The sequence below is a fragment of the Nilaparvata lugens genome, chromosome 10 (genome assembly GCF_014356525.2).
Source record: "Nilaparvata lugens isolate BPH chromosome 10, ASM1435652v1, whole genome shotgun sequence".
NCBI classification, from domain to species: domain Eukaryota; kingdom Metazoa; phylum Arthropoda; class Insecta; order Hemiptera; family Delphacidae; genus Nilaparvata; species Nilaparvata lugens.
This window is the reverse complement of record NC_052513.1, coordinates 32,845,585-32,870,939: the sequence shown is the minus strand read 5'-3', so window position 1 is coordinate 32,870,939 and position 25,355 is coordinate 32,845,585. Positions and strand designations below refer to the sequence as shown.

Sequence of the window (25,355 nt, the reverse complement as noted above, 5' to 3'; positions counted from 1 at the left end):
CTAATAAACTAACACTAACATAAAATCAAGACATAAGTTTGATAATAATAATAATTCAAGATCTATAAGATGCATTGCAAAACAAAATATTGCTTGGTGGGATATTATTAATAGTTACTCGTAAATATAAAACATAATTATACTAACAATAGTTACAACTAAAAAATAAACTATATAATTTGAACTGAAATAAGAAACATCAGAGGTGAAGCGTAATATTAATACGCCCAATAAACAATTAAGATAAATTTTGAAATTAGATAAATGAACAATAATAACGACAACCAAAGTGGAGAGTTGATTAAACATTACAAGCTAATGAAGAACAAAATATTCCATAAAATATGTTTACCTATGTGTGAAGACTGTAAAATGTACAACATACATGAACAATCAAAACCATAAAAGAAAAATTCAATGAATTCTTCATGAAAGTGGATCCTAATTCAATCAATCGAATTTACAGAAATTTCAAATTGATTCGTATTTTTCGTATACAGAAACCCCTAATATGTGTCCACACACACAAATTGAAAATATAAACAAAGAATCAAATTGCAATGTGAATGGAAATTTTATACTAATTAAAAAAATTGAGAATATTTTATCGGAAAAGCTTGAACACTTTTTTATTTTTAACACTATATTGCAGCTCAGTAATACAAGAAACTTATTAAATTAAGTTTCGAGGAAGATATTTTTAGCTTTAATGTACCTGGAGTAAGGGAAATTTAATATATTTTATCGGAAAATTATTATGTTTTATCGGATAAATTATTCTATTCGGAAATAATGACCTTTATTTATTATAAATATATATCTATTGCGATTTATAAAAACAATAATGTTTTTTCTAAAAATTATTAATTCGATTCGATAGAATACATGGAAGAAAAAGTGATGAGAATATAATAAACTGATAAAAGAAGAGAATGGTAACGACTGAGATCTACGTCAACATTACATTATCAAAATAATATAAAGTCGAGTCTGAAGATGCTAATGAGGGCTGTAGGCTGTCTTATATATTATATTCTTGTATAAATGCTTAAAATATTCCTTACATCTACAACACAATCCAAGTTGATTTTCTATGAAATATTTTCAAAAATATTGTTTGAATAGAAAAATCGTCAATTTCTTACAAAACATTGTGGAAAATATTATTTCTATTCTTTTAATTTTCGAATATAATATATTATCAATAATTGTATTACAGTGGTGAGATTGATATAATTGAAGAGCTCTATTCCAAACGGGCCCAAGTCACAAAAGTGTTTTTCTCAGGAAATCGATTTTTTGATAGTCATCACTTAAATGTTGGTAAATGTTTATAATCCAATGTATAAAGTGTGTATTTTGAATTCCATACAATAATTTTGCATATTTTGAAGTAATTTCTGTGTAATAGGTTAATTTCCTTGCTTTTTCTCCAAAATGTCACTAAGTCCATGGACTTGGTGACATTTTGGGAAGAAACTTGGACTCGGACCTTCTTCATGTCACTAATATGATAAGTTTCTTCAAGTGCTGTATTTGCTGAGTTGAATATATTTTGCTAATTTTTTGAATAAATTTTCTTGATCACTTGATGTTCTTGGTAGTAATACCCAGTGTATGTATTCTTGACTTTCACTGTTCTCTTCCCTTGAAAACGCACTGATCTCGAAGTAAAAATGGTAGTTGGGCTTCAATCTGTAGACAGACCGACAGAAAAAGATGCTCTGCGCATGCGCAAAGGACTAAGGTTGGAATGGAAAGGAACAGCAATGGACTTAGATACACTTTGGAAAAAACGTGATATTGTGATATTTATTTTGCAGTGACTAAGGATAGTTTGGAGTAGTTAGTATGCTAGGAATGAAGGTCTATGTATAAGGTTCAATAATCAGCTGATATCTCGATTTCCACAAAAATGGACTTAGGCCGGTTTGGAATCGAGCTCTTCAATTGTTGATTTGAGTCATGATAATAACGTTATTTCATAATTAACATAAGACATTAATGAGTCGTAATTCCGTTATTTCAAAATTACACATAATTGCAACAAAATTCAAAATGTTGTTAGAATGTAGAATATGAGAAAAAGGAACTGTTAACACAATCTAACTGCAATAAAATATCAATTGTTTTTTGTAAATGTTAACTATCTACACAATCAAAACTGCAAATCAAGTTTAGTTGATTTTGTTAACTACGAACCATCATTATCATAGTAGTAGTTGATTTTGGAACTGTTAACTATCAAGTCTAGTTGCTTTAGTAACCATCAACCTATCAACACAAACTAGTTGAATTTGTAGTGGTTGATTTTGGAACGGTCGACTATCAAGTCTAGTTGCTTTAGTAACCATCAACTATCAACACAAACTAGTTGAATTTGTCAACTTTTCTCTAAAATTAAACTGAACGCCAATATATGCTATGAGGTTTGCTAAAAGTATTGCGTTTGAAAATATTTGTAGCAATTAGTAATACTGAAGCATTGAGTAAGAATAAACACCATTCACGCATGCATATTGAAAAATAGAAAAGGATTTCAAGAATATCATATTATAAGATTTTCTATATGATATATAAGAGCTATTCTATATTAATAGTGTTTATCATTTCACTCATTTCCTAACGTAACACAGTGTGGGGCAAGGCACATATGTGGGACATTGAAAGTACCAACATTAACAATGGAAGTTTGACACTATTCTTAAAAGATGATATGTCATCTTATAGATCAATCTAAATTCATACATACAATAACTTAAGCTTAAGCAGGATTATTTATGCGAGATTCAACAAAAAACATTTTGAGAAATAATTTTTTTCCAATAAATGACGAATTATACAGCTTTGTGGGAAAACAACACAAAATAATGGGCATGCAAATATCATGGACTCAGGTTATTTTCAAATAACCGAGAATAAAGTGGAGCAATTTGTTTTGAAAATCTTATTGAACAATCAATTCTCTCTTGAGTGGAACAGATTGCAACTGAAATCTTGGAACTAATAAATAGATGAATGATTATAAAATGCATGAATATTTCAAGTATTGTATTTACATAATAAATCCATAAACATAATTAACTCTAAAAAACACATAATTGAATTCTTAATGAATAAGAAGTAAGAAGGCAATTCACTAACTGGGTACAAAATTAGTTTGAATAATAATAAGATGGGCTACCATATTTTAGGATGTTGGCAAAATGAGTCAGCTCACAATTTGCATTAGTTCAACGTCAGGTACCTTATGTATCAAGCCTTAAATAGACAAAAATAGCAGGAAAATCATAAACGAAAATAAAACAACAATAACAAAAATAATAATGTAAATAGTACAGTATTCCTCAATCAAATATTTTTCATTAATTATGTTAAATTTCAAAATATTTATTAGTTTTTGTTGAGAGAAGTAACAGAAATAGTAGAATTCAAATATAGCTCAATACGTTTCCAGTGAGAATAATAATAAGATAAAAACAATTCAAATTTTCGATGTAGGTGAAAATTAAAGAATATTGTGATATCAAATTAAGTTTTAAAAAAAATAATAATATGAAGAAATTGCAATACATAGATAGTTTTCACAATCTTACAATGATTGAAAAATTTTCAGAATGTATAAATTCTCTTGCAAATATAAAAATTTCTATGACTTCTCAAAATTTAAACCGTACTGAGCTCAACAATTACAATAGAATTTATGAGAAACACAATAGTAAACAAAGTAGTTAACTTGAAAAAAGTAATAATTTCAATTGAAGAGAAATAAACATTCAACACATCACAACTGAATCTCAATCATATTGAATGATTAACCAGAAACGCATACCTTCAATGTTAAACGTGTTTCGTACGGACACGTTAAATCTTCGGTCCCGGCTGTCTATTAACAGTCGTTAGGTCATTTCAGAGACACTGAAATTGATCAGGTGCGACCTGAAAACTAAGCCAGCCAGTTCACTCGATATTATTATTAATAGAATGGGTTTGTTAAGATGTGAAAGTTGTTTCAGAATGAGTTTCAAGAATCCAGGGGAGACTGAATCAAGAAACTAACAAATCCCTAATTTAAAGTATAGGATAATCTCAAGATCAAGTCGTTAATGGAAGACATTTCGAAAAAAAACGATTGAAGAATTATTCAACACATTCATTTTTGTATTCTTGCAAAATTCAGTTTTGATTTGGCACCATCTTTAAAAAATGAGAAAAAGTTATTCATGTTTCAGTTATGAATCAAGATGCTATGATGAAATTCACAACCATGAAGTTATAGGCAGTAAATACGAAATATACAATTATTCTAAATTTTGTGTGACACATTGGTCTAAACCTGAATTCTCGAATACAAAGCATTCCCTAAGTAACGTATACTTTTCACGTGAAACGTAAAACATAAAAAATGCAAAAAAAAATATTTTTCCTTGAAAATCGACAAATTCAAATGCAATACACTCTGTAAATAATTATAAGTTGGATCTAAATATAGTAAAGAATTCCTGATTATTACTTTCAAGGAATGCATAGATATTATTCTATGCATTAATTTGTAAACATAATAAATTGGATTAATTAATCTCACCCATAGCCTACAACCTTCAAAAACTACAGAAGTAATTGCACTAACATTGAATAAATATTTAGTTGGATAAATGAATGTAATAAGTAATAATTAACGATTGAGGGTCTTACTAGTACATCGAAAACCTAACTTGTCTTGAAGAATTATCCAATCTTGAAGAACTAACCTTAAATAACCCTCAACTAGTTTCCTGATTGAGATTCAGTTGTAATAAAAATACAACAAACTAATCAATAAACATAAACACTCTGAGAAAACAAAAAAGTAGTTTAAGGCACCGTAAGTAGATAGAATATAATAAAAATATTACTATAATAATACATGGTATTTTGCTTCAAATATAAAGCACTAATCTATGCGTGATGTAATATAATTGTATCACCACAATAATAGGCAAATAAATTGTGGTTACGTTCAAGGTTAAAAGAAACAGAGCTTTTATTCATTTTTCAAATAATGTTCAACCTTAGAATAAAAGCAAGGTGTCTATTAACCTCAGTGCAGCCTTGGCTCTTACCTTGACACGTGAAAACTGTTCTAGTCCCATAAGAGTAACGTAAAATTATAATATTTGTACCCCAGAAGTTATCAATTCATTAAATTTATCAATGTTAATGAGAATAGATGTATTTAATTGACCACCATTCACCAATGACTTTTATTAAGGGATAAGCATTCATTAATATAAAGGGATAAATAATATAATACTAGTCCTAAATAAAATTGAGAATTCATGTAAGTTCTCAAATTTCAAGTAGTGCAACTCTCCGTTTGTCCATCTCACTTTAGAATTGAAATAGCTTGAGTGAACTGAAGTGATGTCATTGACCATTGTAATGGAGAGAATTTTAATTTTCCAATTGAATTGATAACACAAAGAGAGAATTAAAAATAATATAACAATTATTACAAACTCCATAGATTTTGATGATTTTTATTTTGTCATGAATGAAAACTAACAGAGAAGAATTGGACCAACAGTTAATCAATTAATCTAACCTGTCATCCATTATGAAAGCTTATATTAATTGATTAACTGTGGTCCAATGTTCAAGGACCTGGGGGTGGTATTCAGCTCTGACCTCTCTTTCAACTCACATGTAGAGTACACAGTTAATAGAGCCAATCAGCGGATGGGATTCATCTTGAGGACTTGCTCGCCCTTCAGTGATGTAGAGCCTTTGATACTTCTATATAAGTCAATTGTAAGAAGCCTGTTAGAATATGTATGCGAAATATGTAACCCATATTATAATGAACAGATGTACCTACTGAAACGTTTACAGAACAAATTTTTAAGATGCATTTATTACAACAGAAAACATAATATTTTTGTCCCTTTGATTATCCTTCCAACTTGGAAGTGTTCAATATCACTTCTTTGAAAGTAAGACGCGATGTCAAATCAATTATTTTCCTCTTGGATGAGTTCAATATCACTTCTTTGAAAGTAAGACGCGATGTCAAATCAATTATTTTCCTTTATAATTTATTACTAAATGATAGAATTGATTCATCCTATTTGCTTCCAAAGATTAATATATATGTTAATACCATTGCTTGCCGTTCTGGTTTTTCATTTCATATAACGCGCTCCAGAACTGTAAGTCATTGCTCTCCTCTAAATAGAGTTCAGAGAATTTTTAATCATTATTCGAAGCACTTTGATGTCTTCTGGTTTTTCCCTCTCCATTCCTTGAGATCTCATATAATTTGGTTAGGTAGCATGTGATCTGTCTTTTTGTGATTTATGCTCCAATTTTATCCTATTTTTTATTATAAATCAATTAACCATTTCCTCTCAATTTTGGTTTTACAGACATTCTCTCTCATTTTTCTTTTATATTTATCTATTATTATTGATTCTTATTTTATCAATATTTTTGTATTATTATTTTGTTCAATTATTATTCTTTTACGCAATTATTATTGCTTATCGTTCATGATTACTTCAGTTATTATTTGTATTCTTTTATAATTAATTGTATATTTCTTTCATTTTTTAATTAAAATTGTATAATATTTTATGTTGAAAGTATATTTGTATTGTATATATGTGAAGGAGGCAAAATGGGTTTCCACCTGTTGCCTCCATTAATATTTGATTATTATTATTTATTCAATAATATTTTTGAAGGCTAAAGGTTAGGTTTAGGTCAACATATTAAAATTTGAAAGAGTTAATTAATTTATTTTAATATTTAGGTTTTATTCATTATTCGTTTGTTTATTTATGTGCTGGTAATGACATCATGATCATGATTCTTAGATTTTTGAATAATTTCCAGTACAGTACACCTAAACCGAATTTGAAAACCTCAAGTCAAATAAACCTGATTTTCAAAAATACATCCAAGTTAACCCGATATTTGGAAAAATGAAATTCTCAAGTTAACCAAAACTATTTTCTAATGCATGCAAATTTTGAATGAATAAATATTTTCTAAAATACAAATAAATATGAATAGTTTAAAATATTTTCAAATCTATAAGTTAACCAAAACCAATTTTTCATCTTTCTCAACATCAATCTAAAGGGACTAACCTAGTGTCAAGTTAAGAGCAGCCACAACTCTACATAATCAGGTAGCTGATAGTCCGTGAAATACTGCAGTAGATTAATTATCAATTAATTGCATGTGTATTTCACTCATATGATTAACTGAGAACTTTAATCGTTTCACAACAGTAGTCTCTAAATAATAAGACAAAATTATTATCAATTAATTACATGTATTTCACTCTTGTAATTAATTGATAACTTTGTCCAATTATTTCACCGCAGCAGTCTCCAAATAATAGGACAGATTCATGGTTTAATTAAACGAGAGAAAAACAGCAGTTGTCACCAAAAAACAGGACAATCTTCGACAAGGGTTAATAACGCAGTTGTCTCCAAATAACATTGAAAAATCAATCAATTTACAAAAGTGAAATACTGCAGTAGTCTTCGATAAAGGTTAATTATTTAATGTGATTAACAAATAATGTTAATTATAGAAGGTGGTTAATTGCGCGCATGCGCCTGATACTCAACGATGTGCGCGAAAATCGTCTTGATGCGCGGATTGAAGATGGTCCGCCATTGCAGTTCGCGTAACAGCTGACTGCCCTCGGCGTTGCTCATGTCTTGGATCTCCTGGCAAACGCTCACTGTCGACTCCCAGATGGTTTCTGTCAAATAAAACGTTTCCAAACACGTCACAAAATGAAAAAAAATGCAAAATAATTTATTGTTAAAACATTTGAAAATGCTACAACAATGTCAAAGTCATATCACTTCGAATCGCGCTGCAAATAAACACATAACTATTTTCTAAAAACTGAAGCAAATAAAATAAAACACCATTCACTATTATTACTTTCACAGGTTGGAGCTTGTCAGAAGTCCTCCATTGGAGCTCTCGAACCAATCGAGAAAACGTTTTGGGCTTCAAGCCTGTTGTTCCTTTCCCAATCATTTATAGTTGAATGATTTCGTATCTATCAATGTATAAATAAATAAAAACAGAAAAAACAGCTATCAGAGCGTAAACATATTACGCGACTTTTCAGACGTTTTTAGAGTCGGCAGAAACGAGGAAGAGAGCAGGAAGCTCTTCGATTGGCTGATTGGGTTGGCGCTAGAAAATACGCCTAATATGGTCTCGCCCTAATAGTTGACATTTTTCTGTTTCTTCTATTCATTTATTTATTTTCAAGGGCAACTCTTCACGAGTATTTTAAGCCCAGGTGATAATGAGGGGATGAATGACAATGTCACACAAACGCATTCTCTATTTGTTAGACAGCTAGGACGTCTGACAAACTCCAGAACCTATGAAAAGAAAAATAGTGGAAGCTATTCAATATTCTTATGGTCAACAAGTGTTTGGGGTACAGCTTATAACTCCAGCTGAGACACTGTTAGCCCTTTTCATGATAACGTTTTTGAGATTTGAAAACGTTTAGATTCACCTCACAGTAGGAAAGACCAAAAAAGTTGTATTTGGCCACTAAAGACAGGACAGTGTATCGAACATGTGCGAACGGATGTCTTCGAACGTGGTCTAGTGGATAGAGTGCTTGCGTAGCAGCCTAGAGATCCCGGGTTCAAACCGCACTTAGCACCAAAACGTTTTTGACCATGTCACTCCAGTGTATGGGATGGGCAGGTTAGATTAACGGTCCCGGCTGAAGTATGACAGTCGTGAGGCCCATTGACGACTTAAATAATATATTCAGGCGAGATGGAATCCTCCTGCTTGGGCTCCCCACAAACAAAAGCCATACGGATTTACTTTTTTAGTAGAATAGAATAGAAATCTCTTTGTCATAATGGGCATGCCCTATAGAGTTGACATCAATAATAAATATAAATTACAACACTATAAAAAACAGAGTAAGCTTACAGGAAAAAAATAATAATTACAGGAGCACAATTTATAATATTTGTACCCCAGAAGTTGTCAATTCATTAAATTTATCAATGTTAATGAGAATAGATGTATTTAATTGACCACCATTCACCAATGACTTTTATTAAGGGATAAGCATCATTAATATAAAGGGATAAATAATATAATACTAGTCCTAAATAAAATTGAGAATTCATGTAAGTTCTCAAATTTCAAGTAGTGCAACTCTCCGTTTGTCCATCTCACTTTAGAATTGAAATAGCTTGAGTGAACTGAAGTGATGTCATTGACCATTGTAATGGAGAGAATTTTAATTTTCCAATTGAATTGATAACACAAAGAGAGAATTAAAAATAATATAACAATTATTACAAACTCCATAGATTTTGATGATTTTTATTTTGTCATGAATGAAAACTAACAGAGAAGAATTGGACCAACAGTTAATCAATTAATCTAACCTGTCATCCATTATGAAAGCTTATATTAATTGATTAACTGTGGTCCAATGTTCAAGGACCTGGGGGTGGTATTCAGCTCTGACCTCTCTTTCAACTCACATGTAGAGTACACAGTTAATAGAGCCAATCAGCGGATGGGATTCATCTTGAGGACTTGCTCGCCCTTCAGTGATGTAGAGCCTTTGATACTTCTATATAAGTCAATTGTAAGAAGCCTGTTAGAATATGTATGCGAAATATGTAACCCATATTATAATGAACAGATGTACCTACTGAAACGTTTACAGAACAAATTTTTAAGATGCATTTATTACAACAGAAAACATAATATTTTTGTCCCTTTGATTATCCTTCCAACTTGGAAGTGTTCAATATCACTTCTTTGAAAGTAAGACGCGATGTCAAATCAATTATTTTCCTCTTGGATGAGTTCAATATCACTTCTTTGAAAGTAAGACGCGATGTCAAATCAATTATTTTCTTTATAATTTATTACTAAATGATAGAATGATTCATCCTATTTGCTTCCAAAGATTAATATATATGTTAATACCATTGCTTGCCGTTCTGGTTTTTCATTTCATATAACGCGCTCCAGAACTGTAAGTCATTGCTCTCCTCTAAATAGAGTTCAGAGAATTTTAATCATTATTCGAAGCACTTTGATGTCTTCTGGTTTTTCCCTCTCCATTCCTTGAGATCTCATATAATTTGGTTAGGTAGCATGTGATCTGTCTTTTTGTGATTTATGCTCCAATTTTATCCTATTTTTTATTATAAATCAATTAACCATTTCCTCTCAATTTTGGTTTTACAGACATTCTCTCTCATTTTCTTTTTATATTTATCTATTATTATTGATTCTTATTTATCAATATTTTTGTATTATTATTTTGTTCAATTATTATTCTTTTACGCAATTATTATTGCTTATCGTTCATGATTACTTCAGTTTTATTTGTATTCTTTTTATAATTAATTGTATATTTCTTTCATTTTTTAATTAAAATTGTATAATATTTTATGTTGAAAGTATATTTGTATGTATATATGTGAAGGAGGCAAAATGGGTTTCCACCTGTTGCCTCCATTAATATTTGATTATTATTATTTATTCAATAATATTTTGAAGGCTAAAGGTTAGTTTAGGTCAACATATTAAAATTTGAAAGAGTTAATTAATTTATTTTAATATTTAGGTTTTATTCATTATTCGTTTGTTTATTTATGTGCTGGTAATGACATCATGATCATGATTCTTAGATTTTTGAATAATTTCCAGTACAGTACACCTAAACCGAATTTGAAAACCTCAAGTCAAATAAACCTGATTTTCAAAAATACATCCAAGTTAACCCGATATTTGGAAAAATGAAATTCTCAAGTTAACCAAAACTATTTTCTAATGCATGCAAATTTTGAATGAATAAATATTTCTAAAATACAAATAAATATGAATAGTTTAAAATATTTTCAAATCTATAAGTTAACCAAAACCAATTTTTCATCTTTCTCAACATCAATCTAAGGGACTAACCTAGTGTCAAGTTAAGAGCAGCCACAACTCTACATAATCAGGTAGCTGATAGTCCGTGAAATACTGCAGTAGATTAATTATCAATTAATTGCATGTGTATTTCACTCATATGATTAACTGAGAACTTTAATCGTTTCACAACAGTAGTCTCTAAATAATAAGACAAAATTATTATCAATTAATTACATGTATTTCACTCTTGTAATTAATTGATAACTTTGTCCAATTATTTCACCGCAGCAGTCTCCAAATAATAGGACAGATTCATGGTTTAATTAAACGAGATAAAAACAGCAGTTGTCACCAAAAAACAGGACAATCTTCGACAAGGGTTAATAACGCAGTTGTCTCCAAATAACATTGAAAAATCAATCAATTTACAAAAGTGAAATACTGCAGTAGTCTTCGATAAAGGTTAATTATTTAATGTGATTAACAAATAATGTTAATTATAGAAGGTGGTTAATTGCGCGCATGCGCCTGATACTCAACGATGTGCGCGAAAATCGTCTTGATGCGCGGATTGAAGATGGTCCGCCATTGCAGTTCGCGTAACAGCTGACTGCCCTCGGCGTTGCTCATGTCTTGGATCTCCTGGCAAACGCTCACTGTTGACTCCCAAATGGTTTCTGTAAAATAAAACGTTTGCAAACACGTCACAAAATGAAAAAAAAAATCAAAATAATTTATTGTTAAAAACATTTGAAAATGCTACAACAATGTCAAAGTCATATCACTTCGAATCGCGCTGCAAATAAACACATAACTATTTTCTAAAAACTGAAGCAAATAAAAATAAAACACCATTCACTATTATTACTTTCACAGGTTGGAGCTTGTCAGAAGTCCTCCATTGGAGCTCTCGAACCAATCGAGAAAACGTTTTGGGCTTCAAGCCTGTTGTTCCTTTCCCAATCATTTATAGTTGAATGATTTCGTATCTATCAATGTATAAATAAATAAAAACAGAAAAAACAGCTATCAGAGCGTAAACATATTACGCGACTTTTCAGACGTTTTTAGAGTCGGCAGAAACGAGAAGAGAGCAGGAAGCTCTTCGATTGGCTGATTGGGTTGGCGCTAGAAAAATACGCCTAATATGGTCTCGCCCTAATAGTTGACATTTTTCTGTTTCTTCTATTCATTTATTTATTTTCAAGGGCAACTCTTCACGAGTATTTTAAGCCCAGGTGATAATGAGGGGATGAATGACAATGTCACACAAACGCATTCTCTATTTGTTAGACAGCTAGGACGTCTGACAAACTCCAGAACCTATGAAAAGAAAAATAGTGGAAGCTATTCAATATTCTTATGGTCAACAAGTGTTTGGGGTACAGCTTATAACTCCAGCTGAGACACTGTTAGCCCTTTTCATGATAACGTTTTTGAGATTTGAAAACGTTTAGATTCACCTCACAGTAGGAAAGACCAAAAAAGTTGTATTTGGCCACTAAAGACAGGACAAGTGTATCGAACATGTGCGAACGGATATGTCTTCGAACGTGGTCTAGTGGATAGAGTGCTTGCGTAGCAGCCTAGAGATCCCGGGTTCAAACCGCACTTAGCACCAAAACGTTTTTGACCATGTCACTCCAGTGTATGGGATGGGCAGGTTAGATTAACGGTCCCGGCTGAAGTATGACAGTCGTGAGGCCCATTGACGACTTAAATAATATATTCAGGCGAGATGGAATCCTCCTGCTTGGGCTCCCCACAAACAAAAGCCATACGGATTTACTTTTTTAGTAGAATAGAATAGAAATCTCTAGTTGTCATAATGGGCATGCCCTATAGAGTTGACATCAATAAAAATATAAATTACAACACTATAAAAAACAGAGTAAGCTTACAGGAAAAAAATAATAATTACAGGAGCACAATTTATAACATTAACTCAATAAATAGACAATATAGCAAACAGAACAAATGATATAAGGATTAATATCATCATCAGGTAACAATCACATATAGCTACACTCAAAAATGACATAATGCAGATTTATTAATTATTAATCAGAGCATATCCTCTTTTATTTAAAGAGTCCGCAAAATACAAATAGATATCTAATATTTTTTGCCGTGAGAAATTTGACAGCAAATCTATAATCTTATCTCTATCGTCCACAATAATTATTATGTAAACGAATTTACTTTTCAAATAGAAAATAGTGTGCTAATAAATCGCAGTCCGGAATAGATCAAGAAACAATTTTTATAATGAAAAATTGAATTCCAGTAAAGAAACACAAAGCTACTCTCTAAGTTCAATCTGTATTTGTTTTACAGTTACAGCATATATTCACAGTTCTAGTGCATTCATCAAAAGATAGTATTTTAATAACTATACTACTAGTGCACTCAAAAAGTGTCTTCAACATGTCCACGTTATAATGGCAGTATTTGATTAGAATTGGTGTTATCCTTGTCTATCATTCGACAAAGCAGATAGCGCTATCCTTTTCTAGCTTCGCAACGTTGCCAGATTTTTTTTCAACATGTAGAAATATAATCAATTGGAAAAATATTCAATTTCAATTAAAAAAATTTATTATTAGAAAATATTTTTTCTTGACAAATATAATGTAATTTATTATTTCGAACAAGAATTAACAGTTAATATTAATACCGGTAACTCTATAGAAGGCAGTGAGGATAGCTGAGCAGAGAATCGGAAACATTTTTCCGTGTACATAAAGAAAAAAAATCGTGAAAAGCGTGCAACTGACCAAGATTCTTGAGCGATCGCTGGTAGTCCTCCTCGTTGAGAGTGGTGAGTGCCTCTATGCTGATCACCTCCTTCATGTCAGTGACGGCACTCAGTTCGGGAAACAGAAGTGGACTGACCACCAGGGTGGAGCGAGGCCTGATGTGGTTCAGCAGCAGTGGAATCACTTTAGAATAGTCCTGAATTCACACATCAAATGCAACTAAATTAGAGCAAGAACACATGAAACATTCAAACGAGATAACACAAAAATAGAATAAAGAGCATCCAAACAAGATTAGAGTAAACCAAAAGTTTCAATTGATTGTTCAACTAGACACGTTAATTGACGGTCCCGGCTAATATAATAAAAATTCGCACAGACTTGAGCGCAAAGTGGAGTGAATATCACTGTATTGTGATCATTTAGTGTAATTCTGTGAATAATTATTCAATTCTTATTTAAAATCTACATGAAAATTAATAATCTTATGGCTTTTATTGATGGAAAGTCTCTGACGGAAGTTTCGCCTCGCCTGAGTATATAACTTAAGCCGTCAATGGGCCTAAAAACTGACTGTTAACCTTCCGGTAGTCACGCCCTACTCATTCACACGAGCAGTCGCGTGTTGTATTTTTTACAACATCCAATTTTCCAAGTGTTATGTACTCTGCTTACTATCAAAACATATTAATTATATAATTATTACTTTTTCCATCTTCTTGAATTATATTACGCCTATGAACATTTCGATGATTACCATTTTATAGCCCAATAAGGTACATCAAGCAAAGCCATCAATTCTGTGTTATTGGTTCGTTTACAGTCCCCGTATACAGTCTTTGCAGTGCGACTTATGCACTGTCACGACTAAATGGCACCTAAAGACTGAATCATTGCTCAGTTGATACTGCAACTCAGTGGAGTGATGGGGGGAAAGTTTTGGAATGCATAGGTGACTCATTCACTGACACCACCCCATTCAATTGTTTTGTGCAACAAAAAAAACTGACACTTGTACTTTTTACAACAGCGCGACTGCCGGAAGGTTTAGCTGCGTACAGATTTGAGCGCCACGAACACGCGCATTCCACTTTTCATCAGCTGATGCTAAGCTTATTATATCTGTAATATGTACCTTACTGTTTCTGTACAAATACAGATGATATAATCAGCTGATGAAAAGTGGAATGCGCGAGTTCGTGGCTTTATATGAAAACATAGCTGGTCATCCATCACTTTTAGAGTTTTTTCGTGTTTTCGTGATTCGAAGACATCTCAAAATGTATCTTATATTGCACTGAATAAGTAATAGTTCAATAATAATTATCATGTTTATAAATTATAATGGAACTACAAATTTAATGAATTTCAAGTTTTTTTATAAATATTGTGATGTTGATGGTGACAACAGTAACATGTACTATTACTATCGTATTACTTTTCGTTAGGCCCCATTGACGGCTTAAATTATTTAATAAAGCGAGGTGAAACTTCCGTCAGGGACTCCCAATCAATAGAGCTCAATATAAGTTATATTTTCTATTTGAATAGTTTAATCAGCACAAAACTAAAGTTTCAATGCTTAAGACACCATAATTATTGAACACATTAAAGATAGGAAATAAAATATTGAGAATAAATACTTCAAGGAAGAATTCCAGCACTCAGGAGTGACGTAAATAGATCGACCTTGATCGACTTATTTTAGTATACCTTAATATCAACAATTTATTTTGTACGCTTTAAAAGAATTAATATGAACAATTCCATTATTTGGTTTCTAATTCTAAAACTGAAAATTTTTATAACTACTGAATTTCAATTATTTAAATAGAAATAACGAGATAATAAATAATATAATTGATCAGATAACGAAAAATACTTAGAAATAGACTCATCAAAGCTATGTTGATAACAGTTGAGTAAAGCTAAAATAAGTTGGGAAAAGCTAAAAAATGACAATTATAAACAGGAAAGTGTTATCAGAAACTTGCCAATAAATCATGGATAAAGTACTAATATAAAGACAATAACTTATCTTCAAACGCCTTTTCTCGAAGACATGAAAAGATAATAAAGTGAAATACGGAAATCAGGCAAGGTACACTTACTACTAACAACAGATGATAACATTAACTATTAACAAAACTAAATATTTTGAGGAAAAATCAAGTAGTGGGATAATTGAGCATTTAAATACATTCCAACAAAAATTTGCGATAAGAAATAAAACGTGGTATTCAACAAAAATTTCAACAATTCGATAGAATAAAACGTAGGAAATATCCAACCAAAAACTGAATTTCAATACATATCATTCCAACAAAATATTTCGTGTGAATAAAACTAAAACAGTGCTGCAATACACTCAAAACTATAATAATTGAGGGATACAACAAAAATAATACGGTAATTAGGAGCTAAAAAAGTAGAAGGCGTATGCAAATTGAACATAATTAAGAAATAATGAATAAATTTGCATGAAGAATGCTTTTCTCATTCCTAAATTGAGCTGGCTTTTGCAGCAGACTGTACTTACCCAATTAGTATCCAAGGTAATACCTATAAAATGATTTTACATTACAAGTCAAGGACAATGAGAAATGATCCAACAATTTCTGCAAGATCTAGGTTATTCTAAAATTACCTTGTTGTTCTAATGATTGAAAACAGTGTTTCCAGTAGGAATTCTACACTTCCTACTACACAATCTGTAACAAGCACTAAACAATAGTGATGTTACAGATGATAATATTTATAGAAAGTTACGAAATATTAATTAAAGGCAATAATCATTTACCAAGTTCTTTGAGCAATTCAGTTCATTATTCAATATGAAGGATATTTGTATCCCAAATTGACAGTAATCTGTTTAATCCGCCGATTTTCATAAAACACACTATTTCACAACCATACTAAAATTGCATTTATGATTTAATCAATCTTCATATCGTACAATAATTCTTCAATTCATACTTATTGAAATTCATTGAATTACATATTACGTGTAAAAATTCAGTTAGCTGTATTGTTATTTGTTAGTTAATATTATGACTCAGACTAGCTTTATTTATTTATGCAAATTACAATTTAAAGTTTGCTTAGCATATCATGTTATATCCCAACAATAAATTGTTATATACATGAATAAATAAATCTAATCTGCATCTAATCTGATTATTTACTCAGATCAAACATCAATCAACAATTAAGTAGATTATAAATTAAAATTCATAACAGTTCGACTAAATTGCAATTATCATTTTGATTTAAATTACAAATTCTATTCCTACGTATGTTCCACAAAATAAAGTTCGTAAACATAAATGAAGTAGGCCTACACACATTTGATAGACAACGAATTATTTAGGCCGGAAAAGATAGAAATAGCCTATCCTTTTATCGAATCCTATCCTGTCATGATAATTAATGGCATGCAAACTGTTGTGGCTCATAAAAATAACAAATTGTCAAAGAACAATACCATGATTAATATTCCAAGGAGAGAAAGCATAGTTGGAATATGCTAGCGCAGAACTGTATCAAACATTTAATTAAAGCATCGAAGTTTCTTGAACAGTTAATCCAACTTTACGATATTTTTAAAGATTCTTTCAAAGATTGTTCAGCTGCATGGAAAATGATTACTTGGGATAAAAAAAGCTTAGTAAAAAACAGTTCTCAGTACTAGAAATTTTTTGAATAAAGCATATTATTGTTTCTCCAACTTTTAGTACATGCAGTAAAATATAGTAAACACAGCAATTGAAGTTTTTGAAGTACTCTCAACAAGTATAGGTTTGATTTTTAAATTCAATCAACACGCCTAACAGTTCAATACGATATTATCAGCCTGTGACAATGATGAACTATGAAAAGTCATAATAAATTATGAGTTGTCTAGGCTATTCAAAAAACATAGAAGCGATTTAAGTAAGGATATATATCTATACCTGAAGAGATTTTATTCAAGCTTTTAGATTCTGTTCGAGATTTAATTTTACTGAACTAATTCATTTTTTCACAGTTTTAATAATTATTTTACATTAATCATGTCACTTAAATTGTTAGTTCCCGTATTGGTAATGAATGCCTTATCCTAGAGAGTTTTCCTGAGGATGATGCCACATGAGCTCTTGGCTTGTGCGTGGGTGATAGGAGCAATGCTGAACTCACCTTAATCATTAACTAACTTCAACCTATCCTAATCTAATAACTAATTTTAACTGAACCAATTTCAACCATCTATTTTTTTTAATTTAACCTAACCTAACTTCTCCCTAACCATCCTAGCCTTAGCTAATCTTCAACTAACTTATCCCTAATCCTAACCATTATTCTAACCACAATTAACTGCTCTATAGCCCAAACCATAACTACCAACCACATTATTTTAACTAACGTTTCCCTAAACCATACAAGTTACCCAAGCTTGTATTAATTGTGTTATGCAAACTTGTAACATTAATCCTCACTTCATCAAACCTTCAACTACTTCTCCCTAAACCTTACCATAACATTATAACACTAATCCTTACTTCCTCTAACCTTCAACTAACTTCTCCTGAACCTAGAATGTCCAGATCTTTCCCAGAGAAAACTTGGACACTTTCCAGCAGTGTTTTCTCCCAGCTTTCTTTCTTTTTGAATTGTGGAGATCTACACAACCCATTTCGTAGTTGTAAAGAATCTGAAGAATGGCTTTGAGGGACTCCAGTTTCATTCTACTCCTCTCACCAGCGCATTGAATGTTCATATATTTTTCTGTATTTGCATTATGAGCAGGTATGCAGTATAAATAATATTGTTAATTTTTCCTTATTTCAGAGTACTGCTGTCTATTTTCATATTGATTGAAAAGACACACCCATATCTCATGATTAAAAAAAGTAAGTTATTCAACAAGAAATTCCGAGACTTTTGAGCGTTTGGTACGTGGTAAAACTTTTTTGGGACACTGGGACATTTGGTAAAAAACCAGGACAATCCCAATTCAATTCAATTTTCTTTCCATCCATGACCATTCTATCCACTGGATAGATTTCGTAAGACTCTATTCCTTGAGTGAAGAGTAGATCACTCGTTTTATTTGTCTCTTTGACACGCCATCTCAATAGTTTTTGTAAATTTTATGAAAGTTTGTGGTTTTTAGGGCCGGTTTCCGAGCTCGGGATTTGGCTAAGTTCTAGACTCTAAACAGCTGGAGTCAGAGAATTGGCTTTCCGAAACGGGGCGTAGTCGTAGTCATTGTCATAGTCACGTTTGAATTAAATTTCGAAAAAATAGAAAATTGAACACAAAATAAAATAAAGAGAAAATAGTATGAAGTTCCAGTTATTTTGATTTATTTAGGAATGTTTAATATCGTGAAGGAAAAACGTTTCCAATTATAAAAATGAGAAAATAAAAACTGTGAATACTGTGATAAAAACTGCGACTACGCACCGTTTTGGAAAGTCAATTTTCTGACTCCAGCTGTTTAAAGTCTAGAACTTAGCTAAAATCTAGCTAAAAACTTAGCTAAATCCCAAGCTCGGAAACCGGCCCTAAAAAACACAAACGTTCATAAAATTTACATAAACTATCGAGATGGCGTGTCAAAGAGACAAATAAAACGAGTGATCAACTCTTCACTCAAGGAATAGAGTTTTCCCAGTTTTCCGGGACGTCTAGACACCCAACCATAATCCAACTATTATCTCCTAACCCTAATCTCATTCAACCTCCAACTAGCTTCACCCTGGTTGAGCCTCACCCTGGCTTCAGCGACATTCTGACTTTCAGCTACTTCTCCCTAACCCTGACCACAACCCTAACCTCCAACCACCTCCTGGCTAGCGCTTACCTTGGCCTCGGCGACATCGAGCAGCTGCACCCATATGCGCGCGGGCAGAAAGCGCGTGTCGGCGACACACAGCACCTGCTTGCTGTAGTTGTTGTTGTGCGGCGTGGTGGTCATGCAGCCGTGCGGGAACATGTCCACTATGAGCGGGTAGTCGTCCCCCTCTCCGCCGAGCAGCGATATCTCCGGGTGCCGCTGCATGTACCAGTCGGTCACCAGGCTGCACATCGAGTAGATCTTCTTCACCACTGACGCCTTCACCTTACCGTCGTCCTGTGTGAACTCCTACCCAAACAACACCAATTATTAATTTACTTGTTCTGTTCAATATAGTCTTCATGTTTTGTAGAAATTAATATATTATTATTTTTAAATCTGATGAAACAATTTTCCATGAATTTCGGGGGTTTACAGTGAGGCAAACATATGTTTACATCAGATTAATCAGTATCAAAAATAGTGATACATTCAAGGAATAATCCATATAACTTGCGTCCCTCAAATCCATTACTATTGAAAATTGAAGTTAGCCGTTTAATTTTATTGTATGTAGACGTCAGTTTGAATGAATAGTTGCAAGTTTATGGGCCGGTTTCCGAGCTCGGGATTTAGCTAAGTTCCAGCTGCTGGAGTCAGAAAATTAGCTTTCTGAAACGGGGCGTAGTCGCAGTCCACGTTTGAATTAAATTTCGAAAAACTAGAAAATTGAACACAAAATAAAATAAAGAGAAAATAGTGTAAAGTTTCAGCTATTTTGAATAATTTAGGAATGTTTTATTTCGTCAAGGAAAACGTTTCCAATTATAGAAATTAGAAAATGAAGATTATCATAAAACCTGTGACTACGCCCCGTTTCAGAAAGCCAATTTTCTGACTCCAGCTGTCTAAAGTCTAGAACTTAGCTAAATCCCGAGCTCGGAAACCTGCCCTATAAGTTCTAACTAAATTCATTAATGGTAATAGAATAACAAAATCCAATATGAATTGTTTACTGGATTGGATTGAGAGAAATGTTTATAATAAATAATTATGTACAGTGTTTTACTTGATATGTCTTGTTATTAATCTTCGAAATTATTTGTCTTAGCAACCTATTGTTCTGTTTTTTTTTTACTTATTTTTAATGATTGGGATGTGACCTCTTTTCCCGTAGTTTTATCCGGTTTAGTTTATAATAGGATCTATCTTTATTTGTATTTTGATGTATTCAACATAGTTGTTCGAACTCACTGCCGGCGCACAAGTTGTTCTTTGCCGGTAGTGCCATATTGTAATTTATGATATATATTTTATTAATTTTCTTCTTCTTTCCAGAATGAGGCGTACACACCGGTTCAGACGTTATAACTTGTACACCCAACATCTTTCTAGAGGTCTACCAATACCCCTATTATCAAAAGGTCTATATTTCATAACAACTTTTGGGATTCTATTTTATTATTATCTGGCATCCGTAATTACTTTTATGACAGATAAATGAATTTAAATTCGGATTGGCTGAAATGGTTTAGATCTCTCTCAATCTCTCTGATCCGTATATCCCTCCAGTCTGAAGTTATTTGAATTCAACTATTAGAGCCTTGTTTACAGAGCCACAGCTGTGGCCGAAATTTGCGATTTTCGAAGAAATCACATCAGAGATAACAATCGAATCGCGGAAAATAACTAATTGCGGCTACAGCTATAGCTCAGTATATCATATCAAGGTCGCAATTAGCGATTTTCCCAAACATCACACACATTTGATTGTTATTTCTAATGTGATTTTTCGGAAAATCGCTAATTGCGGACACAGCGCTCTATGTACTAAGGCTCCAAGTAATAGTATCTTATGTCATATTGACGGGAAGGGGCCTTTTGCAGGCGAGAATGATGTCTTTAGCAGTGCTCGAATGAAATTCTAGTCTCGGCTAACGCCTCGACTAGAATTTCATTCGAGCACTGCTAAAGACATTCACGTCCAAGTCATGTTCACTATTTTATGCCATAATAATCTAATGAAAACATTACCATAGAGAAACAATAGCGTAAGTAGATTTCCCATGGTAGACTATAGGGCGTTTATGTCGCAACTTTTACTGTTATCTCAAGCTGATAGTCCACGTAGTTCTTTCCCATGAAGCTTTATGACGCTGGTAGTCTCTCATATTGTGCCGTTCATGAACTCTTACCCGGCCAAAACTTTAAAAATCGAAAATCGACAGTAATCGGCTTGAGATACGGTAAAACAAAAAGTTGCGACATGAACGCCTTATACCATGGGATATCTACTTACGCTATTGTTTCTCTATGACATTACCTTCTTATGCTGAAGTTACTAAATGCATTCTATAGATATAATTTTCTTTAAATTAGTACATTGACTTATGTTTTTCAAGTCTTTTTTGTGAAACAATAAATCAATTCAATTCAACATAACCTAGTTAACAAATTCCGAATCAGGAATTTTGTGGAAGTTGACAAAACTTCCACCTGGTGCGCTGAATGTGGTTTTTTTGTAGCAGTTTTGCTGTTCCTATTTCGGAACTAGGAAACATACTCGACTGTAAAGAAAACATATGGTTTCATTACAGTAGAGTATGCTGTAATGAGAATCATATGTTTATTTGTTCTGCAAGCCGGTTGTTTACCGGCTTGATTTCATGCTTGGAAAACAGCTGAGATTGAATGACTATGACAAAAAATAATGAAACGCACCTCAGGAGGCATCCCGTCACACCAGCCCATGATGGCTCCAACGGCCGATCGCACAGTGCACTGAACCGATTCCAGGAAGGTGCCATGTCTGATGGTGGCCTTCTTCTTGCAGAGAGGACACACCCAGTGATACTTGTCAATGATACGCGCCTTCTTCCACAACATGGCGGCGCCGTTGCATTCGGCGTTCTCACAGCGCACAGTTTGCGGAATGAAGCCGACCTCCTTCAGCCAATCACACAGCTGCCCTTCGCGGCCCTCTACCAGCAGCTGTCGCAGAGTTTCTCGCAGGCTGTAGTCTTGATCTCTGCAACACATAAGTCACTGTTAGTTACCTTCCATAGATCAAAAAGATCAAATAAAAGTAGCTAGTGAGAAATAATGTTTCTAATATCAGGATGTATCTTAGCCAAGTTACTGGTTAAATAGGGATTGAATAAAATGAAATGAAACGAATCACTGACACTCGCCAGACAGACTTCGTCAAAGTTCAAAACAATTAGAAACACAAATAACTCGAGATGGCTGCAGAATTTGTTTCATGTGGCTTGTAGATGGACTGCCACTCCATGCTATGGAACAGTTTGTTTCTGAGTGAGAACACTCTGTATTTAGTACAAGAATTCATGAAGCTAAGCACTCAACGTATCTTCCGCTGATACCCTGATCTCACCCTCCTACCTTACCTGACGTGACCCTGATCTCAATGATATAGGTGGTAAAAAGAAAAGTAAAGTAAAGTTTGAAACTGTTCCACTGATTTCATCCTCTCACAACGAGTTTAGGGGGAAATTGATGAGTTTCTCAACAGCCTACAAAACTTCCTATAGTCCAACTCACAAACACTAATACTAAAAAACTTCAGTCTGTTAACGAACTAAGCAGTTGACGTACTGACGTTGCCAACCCAGGCTGATTCTTGATTAATTGAGAGCTTGATGAAGTGAATATTACACCATTACACTAGGAATGCCAGATAATGGCGGCGGCCGGCCACTAGATCTTGGGTACCAGGCACTTATGTCTCACTTGGATCACTAGCCGATCATGGTGTCTAACTGGCGTCCCAGCGTGCTTTACACTTGGCCGCCAATATAATATTGATTGTCTCTGGCTACCTAATAGTGGTTAAATGTAATATGAGCCTATAACTCTGACAACAGTGTTAAAATAGGAAGTAAATCATATGTGGGTTCTATCCATTAGAATCTGCTCTGCATGATGTATACGGTGAAAACAACTTTTTGTTTGAGTCAAGTAACTTTATCAGATTATTTTTATAAAGCTGAAAAACCAATAAGGGTAGCCAACTATTTTAATAGGAATAATTCTAAAATTTTTTCAAAGCATTATAGAAAAGCCGACAGTTTTCAGCATTAAGGGAAAATTAATAAGTTAAATAGGGGGCGTAAATCTAGATATTGAATAAATCTAGGGCTAGGGATTGAGAAAAGTGAAATTTACTGATTTTCAAGATGTCAAAGCTTTAGATTATACTCAAAATTGAAAGGTACCCAAGGCAATTCATTTTTCCAAGATACTGTTTATTGTAATTCTCAAAGTAAATAGTTATTCTACTGTAGAGTAGAATAATATTATTTCTATTGTAGCATTGAAAGATTAGAGTAAACAAACGAGAGATATTTAGGTTAGGATTGGTTGAAAAGCCTGAAATGTTTTGAATCGCATGGCCACATCACTACTATTCATTCATAATTCATAAGAGGAAAAGTCAGAAGTTTAGTATCTACATTGATCGATTTATGCCTGTTGCATGTTCAAAAGAAATAAAAATCAACACTAGTTTTATTTTTTACTTACCTGAAAGCAGGCTTGATCGGTGGGATGGTTTCAATTTCCATCTTTGTTGTAATTAATTCAGTGTAAAAACTACCAACAAAATGATAAAATGTAAGTTACTGTAAACATAAATTATTAACAATTAAACAAAACACAACACACACCCTCACTTTATTAATGTTAACGCCATTTTGTCCTTCGTAGACAAGACTTCAAACACAAAAAAATTAAAATTCCCATCTGGAGAAAGTGATTATGTGGGTGGAGTTTGTATTAATTATTGACCTAATTTTCTATTCAAAAGAGTGTGTTTTCAATTGAGTAAAAAACTTCATATTATACAAAACAATTAATCCATATCTATTCAACTCAGGTTTTTGCAAGAATATTTAGTACCTAGTTCGTATGAAAGCTTGTCTATTTCTATTTGTCTAGTTGCCAGCTCTAGCCGCGGGACTTTCAAATATGATTTGCTCAAGTTCTCAGTTTAGTACATCCAAAAATACAAAAACTTTAATTATTATTTTATACAAAACTATTTATTATTTTCTATTAGTACGGATATCATTCAAGCACGTGCATAGTGATTATCAAGCTCCTTTTCTGAGGTAAAAATCAGTATCACACGAAAAGTATTTAGCTAAGTTGTTAAATATTTTCCTGATTAGACATTAGTAGTTCAATATAGAATATTATTTAAAATTGTAAATATACTAGTAGTTCTGTGATCAGTAGACCTCGCTCCTATAATGTCCATCAGAGTAAATCTTGTCTGAATGTCGTGTCGGCGAGATATCGGTGTTAAAACGGGTAATGGCTGTTCGGGTTGGTGTATCAAAAATGCTACCAACAAAAGCTAAATTCCTTCAAGACATACTGGCAACAGGACAGCCCGAGTTCAAGCAGAGAAAGTTCGAGAGACAATACCATTATGTTATTTTAGTTACTAATAAATTGCATGCTTTATTGCACGCAATCAATAGTTCATTTTTAATAGTTCATAAAAATTGCATTCAATGAGGCATGCAATTAATAGTCTACACAGCTGTTGATTTTTTAGAAACACATTTTTTGATGAACACATTCAATTATTATTGAGATATTGCATGCATCATGGAATGCAATTTATAATCCACTCGACAGCTGATTTATGATGAATAATTCTATTATAGTCTGATTTTACTTTCCTTGCCCTATTACCATAGGTAAGGAAAGTATTGCTTTCCGAAAAAAATAAGCTACCCCAATTTCTAAATTTCTATACGTTTCAAGGTCCCCTGAGTCCAAAAAAGTGGTTTTTGGATATTGGTCTGTATGTGTGTATA

At 32.6% G+C, this 25,355-nt stretch overlaps 1 protein-coding gene across 2 annotated transcripts; it reads right to left on the bottom strand.

Annotated features, from left to right (window-relative positions):
* Positions 1-6,044: 6,044 nt before the first annotated feature.
* LOC111043417 lies at positions 6,045-24,373 on the bottom strand. 2 transcript variants are annotated; one of them, XM_039436675.1, is made up of 5 exons: positions 24,052-24,373; positions 22,231-22,537; positions 19,537-19,818; positions 13,710-13,887; positions 6,045-7,759 (listed from the first exon to the last, which is right to left on the bottom strand). In XM_039436675.1, the coding sequence occupies exons 1-5, from the start codon at positions 24,090-24,092 to the stop codon at positions 7,593-7,595; spliced, it is 975 nt and encodes a 324-aa protein (XP_039292609.1). In that variant the 5' UTR covers positions 24,093-24,373; the 3' UTR covers positions 6,045-7,592. The 2 variants fall into 2 exon arrangements, with proteins under 2 accessions (XP_039292609.1, XP_022184064.2); XM_022328372.2 differs by lacking the exon at positions 6,045-7,759 and adding an exon at positions 11,062-11,609 and having other exon boundaries at positions 24,052-24,233.
* Positions 24,374-25,355: the final 982 nt, after the last annotated feature.

Bases quoted from the DNA above. Each gene is read 5' to 3' on its own strand.
- LOC111043417 (XM_039436675.1), bottom strand. From the start codon at position 24,092: ATGGAAATTGAAACCATCCCACCGATCAAGCCTGCTTTCAG. The intron at 22,538-24,051 runs GTAAGTAAAAAA...TATGTGTTGCAG, and splicing joins CCGATCAAGCCTGCTTTCAG to AGATCAAGACTACAGCCTGC. The intron at 7,760-13,709 runs GTCAGTTGCACG...TTTATTTGACAG, and splicing joins GCGATCGCTCAAGAATCTTG to AAACCATCTGGGAGTCGACA.